Source organism: Balearica regulorum, chromosome 22, assembly GCF_011004875.1.
Source record: "Balearica regulorum gibbericeps isolate bBalReg1 chromosome 22, bBalReg1.pri, whole genome shotgun sequence".
NCBI classification, from domain to species: Eukaryota; Metazoa; Chordata; class Aves; order Gruiformes; family Gruidae; genus Balearica; species Balearica regulorum.
Window position 1 is genome coordinate 1,126,055 of NC_046205.1, and position 24,129 is coordinate 1,150,183.

Here is a 24,129-nt window from a genome sequence, read left to right on the forward strand (position 1 = left end):
ATAGGCGGGCGGGGGGGGCGTGTCCACCGGGTACCTCCCGCCAATGAGGCGGCGGCGGCGGCTCGGGGCAACAATGGGGGGCGCCCGGGGCGCACGTGGGGCTGCCGCCGCCGCCGCCGGGGGTCCGCGGCCCGGGGAGGTGGCGGGGGGGGGGGGGGGAGCGGTGCCGGCGCTCTCTGTTCCGCTCCGCTCCGCGCCGTCCCGCCCCGCCGCTGCCCCGTGCGGCGCTGGGGCACTCCCCTCCCCCGCCCTCCTCCCGCCCCTCCGGGCCCTCCCCCTGTGTCACGGCGGCGCCCGCATTCGGGGACGGGCACGGCGGAGGGAGGGAAGGAGGGAGCGAACGAGCGAACGAACGATCGAGCGAACGGCGGCCGTCCCAGCATGTGGCCCGCCCGCGCCGTGGCGGCAGCGCGGCGGCGGCGGCGGCGGCGGGCAGGTGCGCGGCCGCTGAAACGGAGCGGGGGGGCGTAGGGGCGGGGAGCCGCCCGCCGCCCGCCCGCCCGCCCGCCGCCGCCCTCGCCCGGCGCTGTCAGGTGCGTGCCGCCCGCCAGCATGGCTCCGCCGCGCCGCCGGACTTAGCGCTGGGCCGCCCGCCGCGGCCCCGAGCCGCCCGGGGGGAAGCTGCGCGCCCGCCGTGCCAAAGGCTCCCCCCCCCCCGCCACCACCACCACCACCTCCATCCCGCTTCTCCCCGCCCAGGTGCCCCGCCGCCCGGCTCCGGAGTACGCCGGTCCCCGGCCGAGGATGCCGCCCGCCGCCGGCCGCTCCGGTTCATCTGTTGCTGCCTGACCGCGCCGCCAGCCCGGTGCAGCCTCCGCCGATGGATGCGGCAGCCCCCGCGCCCTGCCCGCCCGCAGCCGCCCCGCTGCCTATTGTGCCGGGAACGACTCCGGAGCTCCGCGGCTGGTAAAAAAAAACAAAAACAAAAAAACCAAAAACCAAACCAAAAACCAACCCCCCCGTCTCGCCCGGGGCCGGAGAGGCGACCGATGAATATGCAGCATCCCCCCCCGGCTCGTCTCTCCCGTTAGCCTCCCGTTTCCCGGCGCGGAGCCGGGCAGAGCCGCCTCCTAGAGCTCCGCCGGACTTCGGGCTGCACCCCCCGCCGCCTGCGCCCCTCCAGGACCCGGGCGCACGGAGCGGCTCCTCCTTCCCTTCTTCGCACTCCTCTCCCTCTCGTGTTTTTGGGGCTTTTTGTTGTGGTTTAATTTTTAAAATTTTTTTATTTTTTATTTTTTTGGGTGGAAATCGACCGTAACTCCGGGGAGGGGGTTGTTGGGGCGGGGGGGGGGGTGGGGGGGTCGGCGGCTGGGAGGGGACCATGGAAGAAAAGCTCCAGGCGCATCAGGTGGAGATCGACCCGGATTTCGAGCCGCAGAGCCGGCCCCGGTCCTGCACTTGGCCTCTCCCCCACCCCGACTTCGCGGCGGAGGAGGAGGATGGGGGCGCGGCGGGAGGACCCCCGGCGCTGGCGGCCGGCGGCGGGGAGGGAGCCGAGAACGCGGCGGCCCCGGCGGAGCGCAGAACCGCCGCCGCCGCCTCCCTGCCGCCCCCCGGCGCGGACGTCGGGCAGCTCCGCAAGGCCAAGACCTCCCGGAGGAACGCCTGGGGCAACCTCTCCTACGCCGACCTCATCACCAAAGCCATCGAGAGCTCGCCGGAGAAGCGCCTCACCCTCTCGCAGATTTACGACTGGATGGTGCGATACGTCCCCTACTTTAAGGATAAAGGAGACAGCAACAGCTCCGCCGGCTGGAAGGTACCTGACACCCCCCCCCCCCCCCCCGACCCGAACCCCAGCGCAACTTTCCCCCCCTGCTCCCAAAGACGCTCCGGGGCTCGGGTGCTTCCCCCGGGGCAGCCGGAGCTCGCCCCTGGCTGGGGGATCCCCGCCACCCTCACGGTTGGGGCGGGGGCGGGGGAAGGGATAAGGGCTCGGTCAAGTTTTGGGGAGAGCCGGTGCCTCGCGGCGTTGCGCGTTGGACCCGGGGTGATGTGGTTCCCGGTTCCCCCGCCGGCCCCGGGCTGGGTGGCCCGGCAGAGCCGGAGCGCCGTGCGCCGTCCTCCCCGGGGAGGGGGCGAGAGGGGATGGCGGCGGGGAGGGTGGTCGCGGCCGGCTCTCCCGCTGCCGTGCGAGCACCGGGGAACGGGGAACGACGATCCCGCCGCCGCGGCTCTGCGTGTCCCTGCCCGCGGGCACCCCAGCCGTGCCCGGTGCCGGCGTGCCCCGGAGGACACCCGGAGGGAGGGCTGTCCCCAAACAGGTGTCTCCGGGCTGGCTTTTATCCAGTCTGGGTAAAAAAGACGTACTTTTACCCAGTACGTCTCCCCTGTCTCAGCCCCCGCCTTCCCGGGGGCCGCGTCCCCCTCCCGGGGGGGGCACGCAGAGAGCTCACGGCCCCACGCTGCCTTTCCACGGCTCTGCTCGGGGCTGGCACCGTGGGCTTGTCAGAAATCCCCGTCTCGCTCGGTGCCAGCCGGGGCCGCATCGCACCGACCATCCCGGCACCGGGCGAGGGCACGGAGGGTGCCGGGTCCTGGGGGGGGGGGGGGGGCCGCACCGGCTGGGGAGGGGAAGAGATCGCCTGTGTCCAGATGGTGTCAGTAAAAAAGAGAGGGTTTCTCTTAAGCCCTCCCCTAAGCCCTGTCACCTCCAATGTGATTAGTGTGTAACGAAGCTTCGGGGGCTCTCACACCAGCCTGCGGTCCCGGCACGGCGTGCCCTGGCTCCGTCGGAGGCGGCCGGACCTGGCCCGCCTGGGTGGGGGGGTCCTTCTTGGTTGCAAACGGGGCTCTTTTGGGGCAGGGAGGCCGGACTCTGTCTGTCTGCGGCACCTGTGGTCGGGCTGTGGGAGTTGGTGTTGCGTGGACTGGGCATCCGCTCTGCCTTGCCCTGCTCGTGGTGGGTGAGCAGGGGGCAGCCGGCGTCCCCCCGGTGTGGAGATTCACCGGGGGAGGGTCTCAGGGGCTGCGGAGGTGATGTTTGCGTGGGGGCCACTCAAACCTCCACCTGGGGTGAGATCTGTGTGGCACCGGGTGCACGCTGGGGGAGAAGGGCCTCGCCAAGACTTGCACTCGTTGGGGACAGTGTGGGGACATGCACTGGTGGGGTCTGGGGACATCATGGGGAGCTTTGTCGGCGCTCTGGACTGGTGGCTGGGAGGGCTGGGATGAGGAGGGAAGGGATTCCTGGGCAGCTGTGCGTGTCACTGGGGGTGTGGGATGCTTGGGGACCCCCCCAGCCAGGTGTCTCTGAAGGGCAGCCCGGGGAAGTGAGGGTGAGAGGACAGCGCTGGGAGTAAGTTTCTGTGCCCAGCGGTGGCCACGCAGGAGCAGGGAAGGGTGATGCTCGTGTCTCCCGGTACTGGCACGTGAGCCAAAGCCGTTGACCAAAGCCCTCCCCGCGTGGGAAGGACCCTGGCTGGGGATGGCAGGGCCAGCAGCCGTCCTTGTCGCAGGCAGGTGCTGGGGTTTGATCCACCCTTGGCTTGCATGGGACGGAGGAGTGACCCATGTCCTCTCTGGGTGTGCCAGGCTGAGCACAAGAGACAGTGGCAATGCATGAGTGTGTGTGGGTGTGCAAGGTGGCACAGGCTTCCCATCCCACCTATGCCAGCACCAGGTTTGGCCCCTGGGTGAGGACAGGCTGTGACGGCAGTGTTGCCTGCCTGCATCAGTCCCGGCGGAGGCGACCCTTGAGGGCATCGTCCCGGGAAAGCAAGAGTGACCTTTCCCCGTGTCAACTGTCACCCGGGGAGGTCCCCTGATGACTCCCAGAGCCATGGGAGGGCCAACACCTTCTCCCGGCAAAGCCTCCACCAGGGAGCGTGTGGGAGCAACACGGGTGGTTCAGCCCTGTCCCTTGCCCCCCACGCCCTTCCTGGTGTCCCTTGGGGTAGGAATGGTGCCTGGCCTGCATCCCTATACTGGCACTGCCTGGGCTGCTACCAATGGAGCCCTGTCTCCTGGCGTGGGGTTTGGTGGCTTTCCCCAAAGGCTTTGTGGTGCATGATGTGTAAGGGGGGAGGACAGGCTCAGGGTCCAGCTGCCGTTGGGCATGAAGAGGCGTTTGCAGGGGCCGCTTGCTTGGGTGGACTCACCTGGGTGCACCCCGGGATGGGATGCTCTGCACCCTCCTGGCCCGTGTCTGGGTCAGAGCGGTTCTGCTGTGCCTCTGCCTCTTGCCCCCAGGCCGTGGGCAGGTGGCTCTGCTGCCCAGGCTGCACTGCTGCTGCCTGCTCCCTCCTGGCAGCCCCCCTTCCCCTCGCGTTGGCACCATGGCTTAAACCTCCCAGCCCAGTGCTTGGCCAGTCACAGGGCGGACAGAAGGGCCAACGGTTGCCCAGAGAAATTCCCTGCCTGACCTGCCTACACACAGGGCCGGGTGAGGCGGGTGTCCTGGGGCTTCTCCTGATGCTGCAGGTACCCGATCCCCAGCTGGGGCGGGTGGTGCGAGGGCTGGCAACAGCCCTGGGGTGAGAAGCGATGTGCGGAGACCCCCTTTGCTTGGTGGTCTTGTTGGATACCGGCATGTCAGGGGCTAAACCCGGGGGTGCCCCTGTGCATCCCTCCCGGGGCAGGCTGGCAGCTCATGGTGCCATGGGAGTGCTGGGCAGTCAATTTTGTAGTAACGAGCTGATGGCGGCTTATTAAAGAGCCCCTGGAGATGCCACATCCCCTCCTGCCCCAGGCCTGGGAGAGGCATGGCAGATTTAAAGCGTTTCATTACCCAGCACAGCGGTGTTGGAGGGGGGTCTCGGGTAATGGGCTGCTCCTTTAATTAGCTCCTTTGCAGCCTCCCTGCACTGGGGAGAGCGGGATGGCAGAGGTCTGGGAGCCCGGCTGAGGGCACAGCATCCCCATGGGGCGCTGGCTGCGCTACTGCTGGTCTGGCAGGATTTCTCCAAACCCCCTGCCCTGCTCTGGCACTGGGGGGGCTTTCCCAGCAGGACCCCTTGCCGCATCCAGCCGGCCATGGGGATGCTGCACCCGTGCCTGGCCGTGGTGTCTGATGGGTCTGTCAGGGATATGTACCCCCAGGCTGGTTAGTTATCTCTTGGAGGGGAAGGATGCTCGCACGGGGTGTCAGGCCTTTCCTTCCCCGCTGAGCTATGTGTTGCATTACATGGTTTTATGGTGAGGTAAACTGAGGCACAGCGTCTACCCACCTCGGCCATGCTCAGCATCAGGACCAGGACACAGCCCTGTCTAATGGGGAGGGTGGGATGCTCCGGCTGCTGCCCCCCTGAGCTGTGCATCCCCTGGTGCTCCCCATGCCGCAATGGGCTGGGATGGCACGTTGGGCTCCTGCGCTGGGAGCTGCTGCTGCTTCCCGATGCAGGGCAGCAGGCGCCCGTTGACTGACAGATCTGCTTAATTAGGGAGTTGTTATTTTATCAATTCCAAAGCGCTTGAAGTTTTCTGCTCCAGCTCACGCTTTCCACTTGTTAATGGGAAACCAACACCCTCCGTCAAAAAGGCAGCGGCACTGATGCATTTTAAAGGTTTCTGCTTGCTCCGGTTTGACATCCAAAATATAACAATCAAGCAATCAGCTGGTGGATGCCTGTTTGATGCGGCTCTGACAGCGCTGAAAACCTTAATTTCCCAGCCCTCCCCTACACCTCCTCCTCCTTTATATCACTGGGTCGGTAGTGTGGTGAGCAGGGGGGCCGGGGCTGCCGAGTCCTGCTGGCCCACGGGAGCTGGGAGCACTGTGTGCTCAGGGCTGGGGACTGCCATGGCCCCCCAAGTGCCACCTTCCCCTTTGCAGGGCAGGATGGAAATGAATTAGGAATAAAACGGGGTGGAAAGAGTATTTGGGTGGGAGTGTGGTCTGAGTGCCCCTTGCTGCCCAAGGGTTTAGGGTACACTGGGGTGCTTCACCTCCCTGCTGGGCATGGAGACCCCCGAGGGACGGCCCCGTCTCTGCCAGCGAAGGGAGGCAGACCTCAACCCCACCGGGCACTTTACGGACACGGCAAGAGCATCCTTTAGGGAGCTGGTCCCGGCTCTGTGTGCTCTGTCACTGATGACAACCCCCTGCCCAGCCCCTGCGCTTCCCCTCTTGGGTGGGGGCTAGTGCCTCTGCCTGGGACATTGCCCCGTGTGGCTGGAGAGGCTCGAAACGAATGGGGATGACTTTCCCCTTGCAGAGGGCAGCCCGGGTGCCAGCGAGGGAGTGGGTGGTGCCGTGGGGGATGGCACAGTGGCGAAATGAGGAGGATGGGGTGACAGAGCTCTGGGGATGACGTGGCTCTGGAGCACACAGCGGGCTCGCTCCCATTTGCACTGGGATTAGCAGCGTGAGTGCTGTCCAGCCCCGGGGGGCTCGACAGAGGGCATGGCCCGGGGGTACTGGGTTCAGTACGGGGGCTGCCCCGTCAGGGCTCCCATCAGGGCGGTTTGGCTCGGCTCAGCTCACGTATCCCCATCCTCTCCATATATGGAGATTTTTCCAGCAGCGCGGAGAGCCCGATGCTCCCGGAGAGCTGCCCACGGCGGGAGCAGAGGGGCAGGGAGAGCCCGGCCGTCCTGGGGGCCGAGCAGGCCTGGGAGGAACTGCTGGCTCCTTTACTGGGGAAACCCCTCTGCTCCCTCCCCCAAACAGCCCCCGGAGAAGCCGCCCCGGCTCTCTGATCAACGCGGGCACGATGCTCCTGGGATCCTTCCAACGCGAGCGGACCCCTCCACCCTTTCCCATGGTACAGGTGGGGTCCCTCCAGGATCCTGGGCTGGGCTAGCCGACCCTTCAGCATCACAGGCCTGGAGCAGGGGACTCCTCACCTGTCCCCGACTTGACGCAGGAATGGGGGAGCCTGCTCGTCCCCCCCTCCCCGAGCTGCTGTAATGTGCTCTGGTGCCGCTGGCGGCACGGCCGTGAGGGATCCCCCAGGCTCCTCTCCTCCTTCCTGCCTCATTTTTCTCTCTCATTTTGGAGGTTTTCATCTTCCCTCTAATTTTTTTTTTCCCCCTTTTCTTCTGGAATCGCTTTTCATGCAGCGCTAACTGCTGAAGTAACACAAACCTGCTAAATGGTCTGGCTTTATGATAGCATAAAAATGATACTACAGCAGTGAGTGGGGCTTTATTAAACCCAAGGGAAAGGCTCCAAATGAACAGCTTGCTCTGCTCTTAGCTTTCCCCCCCACTCCCCCCCCCCATATTTTTAATAACCGCTGGAATATAAACTACAGTTAAGATCCTGTGGACTAGAAGAGCGCTCGCAGCCCGGCATTATCTCCGTCCATCCCCACGCGCGGGTCCCTGTGGGAGCGAGCTGGAGCTCCTTGGCCCTGGGATTCTCACTGGGATGCTGCCAGTGGCGGGAGGTCCCCTGGGCTTTGGAAGCAGGATTGGACCCCTGTCACCACCGCATCCTTGCAGAGGGAGCACGCAGCAAGGGGATGAATCTTTCCTCCCCACTGCTGCAGCGGGGTCCAGGCACAGTCGGACGTTCAGGCACGGTCAGACCCCCAGGCTGCCCCCCTCCATCCCCAGGGTCCACCCCAAGCCCTGCTGCCACCGTGCCCTTAGGTCTCCTGTGGGGATGCTCTGGAGCTGGGTATGGGGTCTCCCCCTTACCCTGCCACCCCACTGCACCCTGGCCCTGCCTGCGGGGAGGCAGCTGCCTTCCCCTTGCCCTCCTACACCCACCGGCAGTGGGCTTGATGCTCCCCAGTCACATTACTTTTAATTAGTCCGACACTTCCCATCGGTTTCTCTCTCCTGCTGAAGGTGCCTGATTAGTGCCGAGGTGAAAGGCACTTTGGGTTACGGAAGGACACGCGGAGAGGCTCGCCTGTCTGCCGCTGAAGCTCATTTTGGACAGCATCTGTTCATTATTATGTGGTGCCTTGGCCGGGCGCCAGCCAGGAGAACTGAAAGCCCCGGCACAAAGCTCGCTTTCACCCGCTGCAGGGAGGAGGAGGAGGAGGAGGAGGAGGCGGCAGCCGGTGCTGGGAAGGAGCGTGGGGACCCCCAAAACAGGCTGGTCCCCTCCTGGAGGGGATGCTCCAGTATCCCAGAGCATCCTGAGCTGTCCCCTGCTATGGTTCTGGCTGTGGGGTGTCCAGCCCCCACCCCCCCGGGACTGCTGGCTGTCCTGTGGGCTGGGGGCAGGGGGGGAGGCAGCTCCCGGGGGATTAACAGCAGGACGGGGTGATGTTGGGGTCTGTGTGGCCGGTGCCTGCTTTTTCTGGAGGGGGCTTATCCTTCCCGTACCCATGCCACCCAAGGGATGGTTGTGTGCCGTGTCGGAGCTTGGCAGCAGGGAGGCTCCCAGCTTTGCTGCCCACTGGCCCTCTGGGTTTGGGTGCCAGGGTTGGTGACCATCCCCGCTGCCTCCACCGCTTTGTTCCCACCACGCCAAGGATGCAGCAGCGATGGAGCCCAGCTCGCAGCTCTGTCCCCTGGGGACAGAGGTTTCCCAGACAGCCCCAGGTGCTGGCAATGGGGGCATGCGGGGGGATGCCAGGATGGGCGCATTGGCTCCGCTGCCTGGGCTCCCTGGTGCAGGCAAACCCTTGCCTACGCCTGCCCATGGGGCTGGGCAGAGCATGGGGAGCTGCGGGCAGTGATGCCGCGGGGCGTTCACCACCTGTGCATGCATGTCTGAATTTGCATGTGTTCCCTCGCATGCCTGTGCGTGTGCATTTGGGGTGCGCTGCGTGCACACGCGGTGCACGTGCATTGGGCTCACCACGTGCGCTCACACCCGCACGTTGCAATCGGATGCGCTTTGGGTGTGCAAGGGCAGCGTGGCGAAGGAGCCTTGAAGGTGCTTTGGGCTGGTTTGTGCTGCTGCGTGGCCCTCCTGGGAGCGTGGGCGGGTGGCAGCGTCCCCCTGTCCCCAGGGCATGGGGGGGGCCTTGCTGTGGGGTGGGTACCGCAGGGGCTGGGTGCTTTTGAAGGCTCAGCCGTGGCTTGGCAGGCGGTTGGGAGCCTGAGTCGGGGCTCCAAGCAGCCACCTTTGATTTGCTGGGGAAAAAAAAAAAATACAAAAAACCAAACCAAAACCCCAAAAACAAAGAAAAAAAGCCAACCCCAAGACAGAGAAGAAAGGCGAGGGTTGTTTGGAGCCGCCTGCCACCTGGCGCAGTGCCAGCCCGGGGACGCTCTGGAGCAGACATGCCAAGCTGTAATTGCAGACAGGCTCATTTCAAGAGACGAGACGGTTATTTTTAACTCGCGTTAAGGTAATGCACTGATCTCCTGCCTGCTGGTTCAAAAGTTCAACCCACCCCCCCTCCCCAAACCCCCATTTGCTCGCCCACCCCATCCCAGTACCCCCCAGCCGGGCTCTGGGTGTCCCCCTGGAACACGCATCCCCTTGCCCGTGGCCCCGCGGTTGGGCAGCCTGGCGCTGCCAGACACCCCGGCCCTCCCCGGGGCAGCCTTTGTGTCTCCCGGGGAGTCTGGCTGCGCTCCCGTGGGACTGGGAGGAGGCTGCAGCCGGGGCCAGCCCCGGGGTATGGAGGAGACGGGCGTTCGCAGGGCTGTGCCAGCTCCGTGCCCAGCCTCGGCGCTGCCGAGGACCCCGAGGGATGGTGCCGGGGATGGGCGCTGTGTACCGGGGTGCCAGATCCTGCTCGGAGTCCAGTGGGAAAGCCTTGCAGTGCTGTGAGCGGTGGCACAGCTCTCTCTCCGAGGTCCCCAAGCACTTTCTGGTCACGGCTGCGTGTGCTGGTGGCCATGCCGCCCTGGGGACTGCTGGCACCTCCTCCAGCAGCCAGGCTGGCAGGGACAGCAGGGCAGTGCGGGGGTGGGGGGTGCGGGTTCCCCCCTCCTCGGGCTCGCTGGGCATCCCCACGGTGGAGGGCTGAGCCTCTGGGCCACCCGCCTGGTTGGACCGGCCACCAAGCCCGATGCTCCCAGTGCCACTTGTCGGTCCCTGCAAGGACCATGCAGCCACCTCAGCCCTGGCTGTTGGCAGCGGGAGAGCCCAGAAGTGAGGTGCAGGGGTACCCCACCTCTTCTTTTTTTCCTTAAAACATATTGCAAGGTGTCAGGAGGGCCTGGGTGCCCTCTGCTCCTGGGGGAGCAGCTTCGCCACCCTGAGACGGGAATGTCACTGGCTGCATGGGACCCAAGCGGTGCCAAGCTGGGGAGCACGGGGACGAGCCTGGCACCTGCTCCCCAACCCTCTGCCCAAACCATGCGAACTGAAAGTGGAGCAGAAACGCTCCACAACATATTAGGTTTGGACCTGTAATAGCTGTAATTAATCTTTTGCCCCCCCCCCATCAGCCTCCCCCAGGAGCTCAGCCACTGGAAGCCGGCAGGAACAAAGCCCTGGGGCGCTCCTGAGCAGGAGCAGCGTGTCCATCCCCCTGTCCCCAAATGCCCTCTCGCCCTGGTTCGTGGCGTCAGCAGTTTGCCAGACAGCTGGGAACTCCCTGCATGGCTGAGATGTCTTTTGTCCTCGGCCGTCGCATGGCTGGGACCGCCAGCTGCAGGTGCTTCGCTGCTCCCCCTTCCCGCTGCCGTGGCTCGGCATTTCCCTCCCATTGGATGTAGCTGTTTTCAGCCAGAGCGCTGAGGTTTGAGGTTTGGGGGGACCCGAGGGGAGCTGAGATCCACTGACCACATTTCACGGCATTTCGCTGCTCGCCCGTGCTCGTCGCTGGCCCCTGTGGCAGCGCATCGTCTGCTGGAGCCGATAAATCAGGGGGAATAGCCTGGCTGTGTCAGCGGTGAATTGTGGGGCCATTATCTGTAATGAGTTCAACAAGGATGGCACGGCGGGAGCTGCGGGAGGAGCATCACCGGGATTATTCCTGGACTGTGACCCTGGCAAAGCGGGGGGCATCTCCGAGCCCAGCAGGGCGGCAGCTCCACGGGTGGTTTCACAGCCACGAGCTTTGCTGCTCTGTCTGCGCGGACCTGCGCGATGGGAAGGGCTGCCCGCCATCCCCTCTGCATGCGGGGACGGGGAGCAGAGGGGACAGGGGGGCCATATGGGTACCATTGGCTCTATACCGGTGTCTGTCGATGCTGGCGGGAGTGGGCACCACAGCAGTGTGTGTGCCGAGGTTTGAGCATCCCTGGAGCCTGCCCGGGCTCTCGGATGTGGCTGGTAGCACGGGATCGGAACCACCCAGTGCAGCCTCTGGGATGGGAGAACCGGGGAGACCATGATTGGGACTGTGTTTGCTTGGGACTGTGCTTGGACCACACTTGGAACGATCCTTGGAACCATGCTTGCTGGGGACCATGCTGGGGACCACACTGGGCACCTCCTTCAGCAGTGGGTCCGCTGGCTCCTTCCCCTGCGGGCGCAGGGCCCCGGGAGCCGTCCTGTCCTGCTGTGCAGCCGGTCGGAGCTGCAGAGTGCCCGCGGCTGTGGGGAGCAGGTTTAAGCGGGATGAAGCAGGGCAAGTCCCCAGCTCTGCCATGCCACGCCGATGGGTTCGGGCAGCCGGGATGCCTGCTGTCACCTCCTGCCTGCAACTCGCCTGGCCGGCAGCCGGCCCTCATGCCCTCCCTGCTTCAGGTGGAGAGTGCGTGTGGGGATGCAGGGAAGGAATTAACAAGCTTGCGGAGCGACAGGCTCATAAATTTAGGCTTTTTTTTTTGAGACTGTCAAACCTATGCCTGTCCCAGGGATGTAAGACAGCATTTTATTGCTGCCTGCTTTGATGGTTGTTCCCTTCTCCTCTGCGGCTGTGATTTATCTCTGCACTTTGCGCTGATTGGATTAGAAGTTTAAATGCTAAGGGTGCATAACAATATATTTTTCTTATTAATATTAAAAAATCATTATTGGATTTTTTATAGTTCTGTTTTGAATTGAATCCCCTTGCTTGATTTATTCTCTCTCCCAGAGTAGAATTTAATGCTAATAGGAACAATCATTGCTTTGTTTTGAATCTTTGACTGTTTGGAAAACTTTCCCTGCAAAGGGAAATTACAGCATTATTAAGAGTCCATTAAAAGAGGGTTTGCCCATTCCTGGCTATTACCTGCGAGCTGGAGAGAAAACAAAAAAGCAAAGACAAAGAGTCTCTTTTGCAGGGCTTTCTGCTTACACCCGTCGCTAGCTGTAATGCAATTATTGTGCCAATTATTATAATCAGCTCTATTCTATCGCAGGTATTAATTGCAGGTCCCGTCGGCTTGATTTCTTGCGGGACGCTGGGCGGTGAACGCGTGTGCATGGTGGCAGAGCATGACTCGTCCGCACTCACCTACGCACGGGCGAAAGGCAGGGGCTTGGCTGCCTGCGACAAGGGGCGATGGGGACCGCGGGGCTGCTCCGCTTCCCGCTGGATTTCGTATTTTTAAGGCAAATATGAGAAGCACAATGGCAGCCCCTGGCTGATGCCTTTTGCAGTGTGTCCCCAGGGCTGTGGGTACCAAGCGGTGGGATGCAGGATGATGGATTTCCTCCCTGTGATGCCCTGGAGCGGTGCCCACGCATGGGGACCAGCCATTGCCCACCCAGCGCCGTGCCGGCCCTGGGTCCCAACACATCCTTGCAGTCATTCCCGGCATCGCTTGCTTTCAGGCAGCTGCCTGTAGCCCGTGGGGCTCCAGCAGGCAACAGGGCTGGGCACATGCCCCACAGGCAGCCCTGGAGAGCAGAGGCAGGCAGGCAGATGAGATCAGGGCAAGGACCAGGGCGGGGGGGCATGATGCCAGGCAGCTTGAGACGTGCCCGGGCTCCACGCATGGCGCTGGGATGGGCGCAAACGCGGCGGGGAGCTGTGCCAGGCTTGGCACGCAGCCGGTGCGGTTGGCAGGAGGAGCACAGCCTGCCCGGGCACGGCTGGGGCAGGCCTGGTCAGCTGTGGCCCCGGGGAGCGCCAAGGCAGAGTGGGGCGGCTGGGGTGTGGGGCAGCTGCTGGGGTGTGGGGCGGCTGCTGGGGTGTGGGGCAGCTGCTGGGGTGTGGGGCGGCTGCTGGGGTGTGGGGTGGCTGCAGGGTGTAGGTGGGAGCGGCAGGAATGTCAGCCCGAGGCACACAGGGTCCCGCGTCGGCATGCACCTCCCTGCAGCCCTGCACCGTGCCAGGCCACCACCCTGCACCCCAAAACCTGCACCCTGCTCCCCGCAATCTGATCCCCAAACCCTGCACCCCAGAACCTGAACCTCGCACTCTGCTTCCCAAAACCTGCACCCGGTAGCTTGCATCCTGCACCTCGCACCCCCAAACCCCGCACCCTGCAGCACCCCCCAGACATTGCTTATTGCAAACCTGTACCCACACCCACTGTGCACCCCCTACCTTGAACCCCCTCTTCCATGCACCCCATACTCTGAACCTGCACACCCAGAAACCCACCTGTGCTTGCTGTACAGCCCGTACCTGCACCCCACCGCCCCCCTACCCCCACCCAGCCCACCCCACACCTGGAGCTCATCTGCCCGCCGTGCCCTCCCCGGTAACCTGGGGCCACTGGCGCTGGGAGGAGGTGCGGGCAGGGGGGCTGCGGGCAGGAGGGTGCCCTCACACCCTGCGCCATGGGCTTGGCATTGCCCAGAGCTGCTGTCCCCCTGCCCTCTGCCCCATGCACCATGTCCTTGGTGAGGTCCGCACCTTGGAGTCACAGCTTGGGCACTGCTGCCCACCCGTTGGTGGGATTCCCAGTTGGCCCCGCGCACCCTGGGCATTGGGAAGCTCCATCTTCCCGGCCACTGCGTGTGGGTGACAATGTCTACGAGCCCCAGTGTGCTCAGCTCTGCCTCCCCGACCTCTCCGTGTTGTGTGGGTTATGGGGTGTCACTGCAAAGTGCATCAGCTGGGAGGCAACCCCTGTCCCCCCTCACCCCATGGCACGCCAGCACGAGCAGTTGGCACGTGCACCACCATGCGTCTGGGGGTGCAGTGCCGGCCCTCTGCGGTGATGGGGTGGGGGTCCCCGGCACACCCCTGCATCGTCGCCCATGATGATGGGATGGGTGTTAGGAGAGCGCTCCCACTCACCCCGCTTTCCCACTGTGTGCTGCCAGGCCGGCAAAATAGTTTTTTTCCACTGCTGACAATGCCGTGGCAAATGCGTGCAGCAAAACAGCAGCCCTCAGTGTAATGAGAAAATGCCAGACGGGTGCGTCAGATGCCGAGCTGGGGGGAGCTAACCCAGCCACGCCGTGGGGTCTGGCTCACCCCAGGGATGGGGCGAGGAGGTGCTGCCTCAGACCCCTCTGGAGCTGCGGGACGGGCCCCTCCTCGCGTGCTGTGCTGGGGAGATGCTTGCTCAGAGGTGGTCCAGCCACCTCCCCACTGCCACCGGCACAGCACTGTGGGGCACACGCGTGCTCCCCCCTTGCCCTGTGCTGGTGGGTGGTACCGGGCACGGCCCCGGCGGGGCTGCAGGTACCCGGCAGCATCCCTGGCTTCCAAGCGGCGTGTCCTTAGGTGTCCTCCCACATGCCGGGACCGTCTGGCCGAGGTTTCCCGCGCTCCGTTCACAGCCAGGCAGCGCTGGGATCCCGGCGGTAGGATCTGCTCGCCCTCCATGCATATTTTTTGGCTGACCCTCTCTTGTTTTTCCTCCATCCCGGAGCCTGAGCGCGCCAGCCAAGGAGCGGCTGTACGGGGAGGCTGCCTGCCAGGCCCCCGAGCCAGCTGCGAGGCTGAAGGGTTTATGGCAGCAGCAGCCCCGCGTTGGGCTTGCGGTGGTGGCTGTGGTTTTTTAGGAGGGGGCCTGGTGTGTGGGGGTGCAGGGGGTAACCCCGGGAATGCACAGGGGGGTCTTGGCAGGTACCTCAGTGCCCGTCCCCAGGAGGCAGGGACACATCTCTGTGCCCGTGCGGAGCTCAGGGGGGGTCACCCCACCATTGGGATTTGAGGAGTGAGATGGGGAGATGTGGGGTACCATGCTGTGGGAAGACTGGGGTGCTGGGAGATCCAGGGTATGGGACTATGCAATGTGGGGTGCAGGGCTGGGAAGTGTGGGGAGCTGCAGCTGCCATGGGGCAGCAAGAGGAGACACGGGGTGGGCAGTGCTGGCAGTGGGGCCAGCCTGGCTCCCCAAAGCTCCCAGTTTAACCAGCAAGGCCCCAGCAAGGCACCCAGCTGTGGGGGTCCAGGACAGGGTCCCCCTCAGGCAAGACCCAGTAGTGGCTCCTCAGCACAGGGGCAGGATGCCCAGCGTCCCCTCCCGCCTTGCTGGGGCACCCCCATGGTGGCACAGCCCCAGAGGGACGGGGACAGCAATGGCTTCGGTCCCCGTACCCCTCTCCCTGTCCCCCAGCCCTTTCCGTGGCACAAATCCTGCTCCTGCCTGTGGAGAGCGAGCAGAAACAGGGGGCTCCTATAATTATCATCGCGCTGTGAATAATTCATAGCAGCATTACTCCAACAAAGCCTCTCCCTGCCCCGGCTCCCTGCCACACCGCCTGGCAAGCACCGGCCGGCTTTGGGGGTGCCACAAAGGGGTGGGGGGGCAGACTGGCCAGGGTGGTGGGGGGGACAGAAGGGTGTCATCTGCCACCTGCTGCCAGGGTTGGCACGGGCAGGGAAAGGAGGTGGCGTGCATGCCCCTAGCAGCATCGCCATCCTCCCCCCTGCTCTCCAGCACTGCGTGCCTCAGTTTCCTCCTTGTCATGGTGCCGGGATGCTGGGGTGAGCAGGACCGGCAAGTGGGTTGTTTCACTGCCTGGCTCAGGACACCCCATCTTTTAGGGGGGGGTGTGTCTCTGCACAAGCACACAGCACCCCAATCCCTCCAGCCATTCCTGCAGGGCTGGATTAGCCCCAGAGGGGTCGAGACCCCATCCAGCCAGGGTTGGGCTGCGGGGCCATGGGCTCCTGCCCTGAGTTCCTGCGAGGCCAGGAGCAGCGAGGGGTTAAATGCAATAAAGCCGGTGTGAAACTTTTGGCTGGGGAGCTGCAGGCAGAAAGTGCATTTGTAGCCGCAAGTGGCCGCCTTGAAGACGATCCAGATCTGTCTGGGAGCCGTCTGCTGCTAAAACCCTTTGATCCACTTACTTCTCCCTGGGGAGCTCCCTGCAGTTCTGGTGCTAATGCCCCCATGGCGACAGGGGCTTAGCTGCCAGACGGATGCAGGAAAGACCCCCCTCCCGCTGCCAGGGAGGAAAGCGGCTGCAAAAATGAGGGGGGCAAAGAAAGAGGGGTTCTGGGACACAGGAGCGATGCCACCAGGCTTAATCTGTGGGGTGCTGGGGGTGCCTGGGGGTGGGAGCACGTTTGGCTGTTCCCAGGCTGTGGGCAGAGATGGGAGGGATGGAGGGAGCATTGTTGGGTGATTGCCATGATGCCAGAGCATGGGGGGGCAATGGTGGTGCCATCATGGGGGGTTTGCATCGTTGGTGGCTCCCCAGGACTGCAGATCTGGGGGCTCCCAGTCCCGTGGCCAACTGCTCCAGTGCTGGGCCCCATGCCCAGCTCAGTGTGAGGACATACGGCTCGGCAGCCAGACCCGCCCGTGATTTTGGGGGTGATGAGGGCCCAGAGTGGCTCTGCTCGGGTGAACATGTCTCTTCTGCCTCCCTGCTGAGGCTTGGGAGCAGGATGCAGCCTCCCGGGGCTGGGATGGTAGTGGTGGCATGCGTGGCTGTGGGGATGCTCCTAGGGATGCAGTTCCTATTCATCCCCACCCTTTACGGCCCCACAGCCTGGGTTTGTGGGGCAGCACCAGCCTCATGCCCAGCTGTGCCCGAGCGTTTGGGGTTTATCCCGATGTGTATTTGTATCCACTCCCAGCGTGCATGGCACTGGGATCCCCGTGCTGGATGTGCTGCGCCAAGTCAGCGGGCATGGGGATGGCTCTTGGGGTCAGTGAAGGTTTGGGGAGCTGGGCTTTGAGTCAGTTGGGCAATCTTTGCTGGTGAGGAGCTTTTTTCCACAAAGGAAAAGCAAATTTGGGTCAACCAGCCCAGATGATAGCAAATTGGCTGAAAGGGGAAGGCAGGAAAACCGGCAGCGCTGGGCAGGCAGGAGCCAGATCCTGCGGGGTTAAATGACGTATCGGCAGATTTGGTTCACAGGGAGTACTTTGCTTTTACTATAGGAAATGTCTGAGGACAGGGAAGCTGAAACAAGTGCTGGTCTGTGCCCTGTCCTCCCCAGATCCCCGTCGCGGATGGGTTTCACCCCTGTGGCAATGGGGATGGGTGTCCTCGGGGGGTCCCGGGAGGGGAGCAGTGCTGTACGGCGTGGGGAGCGATGGGGCCGGCACAGTACCGAGTCCTGCGAGGGCAGACTTCTGTGTGGGCTGTACCCTGCACCCCACATAGCACTCACAGGCAAGTTATGGATGGACCCATTAACCACGGGCTGCAAGTCTGTGCACGGAGCAGGCGAAGGGGCACGACGTCCTCCTCCCTGCTGGGGGATGCTGCTTGGGAGCTGGTGCTCTGGCCGGTACCCGATGCTGCCTGCGCTGCTGGAGGTGCTGGGCTGCCCTGCCAGCAGGACGGCTTTGCCTCCGCCGCTGCCAGCAGCCCTGGCCGCACTCGCGGGGAAGGAAAAAGCCACCGAGCAGCGGGAGAGGCCGGGGACGGTCACGGCCGGGTCCGGAGGGTGCGCGGAGGGGCCGAAGGGGTGGGATGGAGGTGTGAAGGGAGGCGAGCGGGGAGCGAACAAAAGCCGCATTGAGTGACAGCGCCCGGCCGCCCCGCCGCCAGCGGAGCAGGAGCCCGGCCAGGAAAAACAGGCCCTGGAGCGGGGAGCACATCGTGTCCCTGGCTGGGGCCGCCGGGGCGCTCGGTACATTCTGTAGCGGAGGAAGCTGGCGCAGGGACGGGCTGGCTCCCGGGCCGCTGCGGCGCGGCTGACCCCGGCGGGCTGAGGCGGGGGGGACACGGGGGGGGGACACGGGACACCCCTTCCCCCGGTGCTGCACCCTGCAACCGCACTGCTCGCCGGGGCTCCTTGTCGGCGTTACGAGCCCCGCTGAGACCGGCCAGACCGCCCCCCCTCTCCCAGCCACTCGCTCGGGGGCGGGGGGGGGGGGTCGGAGGCTCCTCGGTTCTGGGTCAGCGCTGGGGGAGGAGGCGATGGGGCTGGGGGGAGGGATGGGGACTGGCTCGCAGACAGCGAGCGGGCGCCGTGCCCAGGAATTCGAGGATGGTTTGCAGGCTGCGCTGCCCAGGCAGCAGCGTCTAATTCAATTAAAGCTCAGTGTCACGAAGCCGGGAGGCCGGCAGCGCGTGGGAGCCGGGTGGGGGCCCCCGCGGGGGGTGCGGCCGTCTGAAGGGCTGCCAGGTCCCCCGGGAAACAGCCCGGACATCAGTGGGCTGGAGGTGTCCCGTCCCGCCCCCCAACCTCTCCTGGGAGATCTGGCACGCAAGGCACGGGGTCGTACCCACGCTGGCACCGCTGGCAGGTGCCCACAGCCCGGGGACCCCCTGGAGCTGCTGGAGGTGTCACCCCCCAATTAGGAGGTATTGAGGCATAACTCTGGGTGCTCGGACCCCTCGGGACAGGCTTCCAGGTGACAGGAGTGGGGAGCAGCTGCCTTCCTGCAGTGACACATGGCTTCCCATTGCTTCCACACCTCCTCCCTGTGCCCCAGCATCCTCCATCCCCCTCCCCGACACCCCACCCCAGTCCTGCTGCGGTACCCATCGGTACTTTCCCCAGGAAAAACCTAAAATTAATGACCAGGAGGGCTGTGGATGGGATCCTGTGGTTTAGGCGCAGGACATTGTCTCCCTGCAGTCCAGAGCTGATTTGTTCCTGGTGGTCTGGGCACCAGTTCTTCCTGCCCCTCTTTGGACATTTTGTGATCCCCCCTGATCCCCATTTTTGGTGGCTTTGTTTCTAAGTGTCTGATTCCTCCAGCTGAAAGACAAGACCCCGCTGGCAACGTGGGCCCGAGGAGGGTCCTGGGGCCATGAGCACCTGCTGAACCCAGCAGCCCATGGCATCACTGCCAGTGTGCAGGCAGGGAGGTTTTCAGGGTCTGTAGGTCCAAAGAGACTCATCAGCACTAAAAACCAGCGCCAAGGATGCTGCATGGCCTGATGGAGCAACTCCACCTGCCTTGTGGTCCCGCTGGCAGGAGAGGAGCCGGCCCCCTCGCAGCACCCATCACCCATCGCTCGGGCTCGGTGGCCCCTCGTGGCTGTGGCAGTGCTGGGGTGGATCTGGCTCCTCCCTTGAGTGACACCGGGACCGGCTGCTCCAACGGGCGCTGGCTGATGTAATTTTTGCCATTACAGGTAAAACGGCTCTGCCTCGGGTGGCGAACTCCTCCGAGATGGGCAGGAGGAGGGTTGTTATGTTCCTGTTGCTTTGCAGCATCCTACAGGGACCTGCTGCCTCCCCAGGTGTGTCTGCTCCTGCTCGGGCTGTGTGTGGTTGCTGATTCATTTTCGGAGCTGTGCCGAGGGAGTAGAGGCTGCACAGTGCATTTTACATCCCCCCCCCCCCCCCCCGCCCCACTCGCTACCCCTGGTCCTGCTGGTTTTATACCTGGTCTGGAAGCATCCCTGCAGCGCGCTGCCTGCCCGTTGCCTGCAGACAGTTCGTGTGCAAGCACAGCCCAGAGACCACAATGGTGGGCTGCAGCTCTGGCTTTCCTGCACCCTGTGTGATCAAACAGGGCTCGGAGAGGGCGGACACCCTGCCTGGGGTAATGGTGCATCCCCGGTGGGGGGAGCAGCTGAGACTTACAGCTGGGAAAGTTTGGGGCATTGGGGGAAATCTTAGGGTGTCCCTGGTGCTTCTGAGCCCCGGAAGGGAAAAGCAGAGACTGTGATTAATCTAAAGGCAACCCAGGAGTGCTGTTGGGGGAGTAAAGCTCCCCCTCCCTGGGGTGGGATTGCTGCCAGACCCCCGACAGAGCACTGAAGGATGGGCTGATGCTGGGGAGCTGCAGGCAGGGGAATGCGTCCCTGGGCATCGCTGCGGGGAGACAAAGCGAGCAGGCAGCGGCGGGGGATGCAGCAGGCAGCAAGGCACTCGCACGGGGCTGGGACGCAGCGGCTCCTCTCTCCCTGCTGCCACCAGCCCAGCAGAGTATCCCCCGGCAGGGTGGCAATGTCCCCAGGGGAAAAGCCCCCTCGTTGTCATCCCCTCATTGTCACCCTGCCAGTGCCCCGGGGGGGGGTGGCAAGGTGGGGGCAGACCCCATCGCCTCCTTTCCCCCCCAGGGCATGACCCATGTGGCACAGGGCAGGGACCCCCTTGCAGGAGAAGGCAGACAAAGCCAGGGTGCATCGTTGGGCCCCCCGCTTCCCCACCCTCGCTTACCTGCGGGATGTCGCCCGCCGTTTCCCTGGCAACAGCGATGGCATCCCGAACACCTCGGGCAGAGTTTCCCTGCCTCCCCAGCGATGTCATCTGCTGTTTCCCGGGTAACCCAGCATCCGGGAGCGGCTCTGGCAGGCAGGTAGAGGAGGACCTCAGCCCACCCACCGCCTTCTGCTGTGCCCAGCCGTTCGCCACCTGAAAGCAGAGCACTGGTGGAAGGGCCGTGCCTGTGCCGTGGCCCGTGGTGGCCGTGGGTGGCTGTGCCTGAGTGGTGGGGACAGGCTGGCAGCCAGCCCTGCCTGTCACGCAGAGAGCCCTGTCCGTGCCTCTGCTCCTTGAAGGTGCCTCGTGGGTCTGCCTGGCGTTGGAGAGCCCAGCGAGTGGGCAGGGTGGGAGGAGAGGCACGGCTGGGGGACACGGCACCCACCCTGTGTCCCACCCCATCCCTGCGTGAAGGGCTGGAGACTGTGGCTGGGCTTGTGGGAAGTCGGTATTCCCGAGGGGAGAAAAGCCAGGGGAGGTTGGAGAGTGTCTGGTCAACTGGTAATTCCCTTTCCTGGTTGCCTTTGAGTAACTGGTCTTGGCAGGAGGCAGTAAGCTCCAGGAGGGCACTGGTGAGGCATGTTGAGCATCCCACTTTGTGCTGGTCCTGGGGCTGTTTTCCTTCAGGCGATGCCCTTCACACTGTGAGCCTGTCCTGGGATGAACACAATGAGCAGAAAGTGTCCTGGGAGCTGGCATTGCCCCCCTCGCTCTATAAACAGCTTTGCTGCTTGTCCCCAACAGCTTTGCTCCATCCCGTCCCAAGTGGCAAATCCTTCTGCCCTGATGCCAGTCTCTGAGAGACCAGAAGCCCCAGTAAACCCTGCCGCAGCAGGGATCAGCACTGGGTCCCAGGGCAGGGGAGGTCGGGAGCCTCGCTGGCCACGAGCACCCCAGGACGGTGGCAGCCCCACGTGCTTTCTCCACCAGCGGATCACGAGCCTGGAAAGTCCCTTGCTGATGCAGCAGTCCTCAGCCCTGCCCGGGCCAGCTGCGGGAGCCCCAGCCCAGGCGCTGAGGCCGGGGGGGGGGGGGATTGTATTTGGATGAAATCGGAGCCTGCGGCGCTGCGGTCGCCAAGATTTCCCTGCGGATCCTGTGCTCTGCCCCGTGCGCGGGGGCCGGGGAGGTGAGCGCAGGCAGGAGCTGTTGGCTGGGGGTTTTTGGGGGAAGCCACGGCCCTGCTGGCACCAAGCCCCTCTCCTGCGTGACCCCCGCTTTGGGTGCACCACCGTGGGCAGGGGCTGGCTCGCTGTGCCCTCGCCTGTGCTGCCTGCACCGAGGGGATCCAGCAACCCTGTTCTGCTGCGTCCCCAAGGTAGGGGGATGTCCCAAGGGTGCCCCCCCCTTTCCAAACCCACTGGTGGGGCTATGCTCACAGCACCAGCCCTGCAGAGTGCAAGCGCACCAGTGCAACCCTGCGTGTGCGAGCGAGTGTGTCAGCGTGGGGTGACACCAGGAGTCCGTAGGCTGCCCGGTGCCTTGCTCAGCCGCGGGGGCAGGACTCGTGGGCAGGGCTGTGCAGGAAGCCCAGCGACCCGAAAAGGGCTCAGCGGGTGCCTGGAGGCTGCAGGGTGCCAGTGGTGCCTGTGCACCCCGTAGGTGGGGAGCGTCGGGGCGCGGGAGCCTCCTGCCCCGGAGGCTTTTACCCTGCCCTGCAATAAATAGCACAAGTCGCTGGGGCACAGGGGGGGCTTGCAAGCCCACCCGCCTCGGCTGGGCAGCTGATGTGCATGGGGGAGGCCTCCCCTCCTCCTGCTCCCTGCGCTGTGAGTAAGCGCAGGCTGGCGAGACCCCAGCACGAGGAGCTGCGGGGGTGGGGGGGTGGGGGGCCCATAATTAGCAGGTGCAAAGCAAGCTGCTGCCGGTCGGGTCAGCTGAGTCACCGCGCAGCCGGCGTGCGTGCCGGGGCGTGCGCCTGTGCACGCAGGCGTGGGCGATGTGGGGCACGGGAGGTGGGTGCTGGGGATGGGGGGCTGTAGGATAGGGTGCAGGGAGGAATGTGTGGGCATTGTGGGGGGGGTGGGCTGCAGCTGAGGGTGCACATGTGCGGGGTGGGTGCCTGCTGTACCCCTGCATGTGTGATCGGGAGGGGTGTGTGACACCCTGCTGCAGGCTGGTGACATCCTGAGCAGCACTGTGTGACCGACCTGGCTCTGGCTCCTCCAGCCCTGGGCCGATCGCTGCTGTTTCAGTGCCCCCCAGGAGGATGGAGCTTTTTTCATCTCCCCAGCAAGAGCATGTTTGCTTTTGGGTCCTGTTCAGCATCAAATGGGGGCTGGGAGCCCCCGGGGAGCTCAATGACTTCCCCCATGGGGCACTGCTATGGGTGCTCCTTGGGGCTAAGGCAGAGCAGGGATGGACAGCCCCATCCCTCTTCTCCTCCAGGACCCTGTCCTGCTCATGAGCCACCCCCAGTCATGAGCCCCTCATCCCATATGCTGTGCTAGTGACCCCTAAGAGCATCGCCCTCAGGGAGACCCGCGGGGCACTCTGGGGTGCCATCACCCCCCTGGCATCTCCGGGGGTCCTGCAAACTGTGAGCAGGCAGCAGGACATGACGTCTGGGGGGGGCGCTGGGCTGGCCCTGGGGCACAGGTGGGGCCTCTGCGACATGGCAGATGGCAGATGGCCGTGGCAGACCTGACTCCTGGAGCAATGGCTGTGGAGCAGCTCTGACAGCAGCTCCCTCTGCCACAGCCCCCTCTGTGCCTCAGTTTCCCTTGGCTGCAGGCAGCCCTGGGCTGTGTGGGTGAGGGCAGCGTCCATCCTTCCCGCAGCCGACAGGGCGCTGCAGGAGCAACCCCGGGGCCCTGCTGTGACCTTGCTCCGCTTGCATGACTTTGGCTCACCGAGTGTGTGCTGGGGGTGGGGGGGCTTCAAGATGTGATGAGCGTGTCACGCGGGATGCTCGGGGCAAGGGGGCTCCGGTTGGCCCCCCCGGTGTCTCGCCATCTCTCCCAACAGGGTCTGTGTGCGGCGGGGACCCTGCGGTGCAGCCCCAGGCACAGACCGAGACTTTTCAGCTGCCTGAGCGACATTAAAGGCACGGCGGGCTTGGCCCTGCTGGGAGCTCCCGTTCCGATGCGTCTCGCCCCGGGGTCCACGTGTGCGTGCGTGAGCGTGAGCACACAGCGCGAGCAGGCAGCTGAGCCTCCCTGCCTGCGTGGGACGAGCAGGCAGCAATTTGCCTGCTGTTGTCACCAGTGCTCGCCTGCTCCGTGGGACCTGGGGGACAGGGATGCTTTCCAGGGGCAGTTTCAGGGGTGCCTGATGTCCCTCAGGTTTCTGCGGCACAGGGTGCCAGATTTGGTGGCACCTCGGCTGTGCCGGCATCTCCGGGTTGCCTTTCCCTTGGAGGGGACGTGGCACACAGATCTGGACCCAGTGCCTTTGGGCTTGCCTGGGCCAGGAGGGACATCGAGGTGAGGCCGTTTCCCACTGTGCTTCTGACCATGCAGGGACATGGTGACAGCCATGACAGCGGCTCACACCACTGCCTCCCCATCCCCATCCTTGTGGGATGCTGGCTCCTGGCACGGTGTGTTTGCCCCTGCCAGGTGGGTGACCACGGGGGTCTCTGCATCCCGCAGCGGCCGGTTCCTGCCTGTTCCAGTGACATGGGGTTTTGTGCCCTCCGTTTCCCATGCACACACAAAAAAAATGAAGTTGGAAGTGGAAAAAAGGGATTTGCGTGGGTTTTGGAGGGTTTCTGTGCTGCAGCATGGGCTGGCGTGGGATGCTCTGGCTGAAAGGGCTGGTGCGGGGCCAGCTGGCACCGGTGGAAGGGACAGGGCTGGACCCAGCCCCAGCCAGCCCGGATGATGCTGGGGAACACGCCATCTCACAAGGCTGAACTAGGTGGGGTGGCTGGATCCGGCCCATGGCCCGCGTTGCTGCGGGCTGGGGTGTGGAGCAGTGTCCT

At 64.5% G+C, this 24,129-nt stretch overlaps 1 protein-coding gene and 1 long non-coding RNA gene across 2 annotated transcripts in view; both read left to right on the plus strand.

The window, feature by feature from the left end:
- The first annotated feature begins 270 nt into the window (after positions 1-270).
- LOC142604793 (uncharacterized) lies at positions 271-1,060 on the plus strand. The gene is made up of 2 exons (XR_012838631.1): positions 271-533; positions 700-1,060. It is a non-coding gene; the product is annotated as an uncharacterized LOC142604793 (long non-coding RNA).
- A 261-nt stretch (positions 1,061-1,321) lies between these two features.
- The window catches only part of LOC104643617 (forkhead box protein O6), an 80,597-nt gene continuing 57,789 nt past the window's right edge, over positions 1,322-24,129 (plus strand). The window contains exon 1 of the mRNA XM_075773875.1: positions 1,322-1,759. Within this exon, the coding sequence (XP_075629990.1) occupies positions 1,322-1,759 (438 nt within the window). The remainder of the gene's footprint in view (positions 1,760-24,129) is intronic.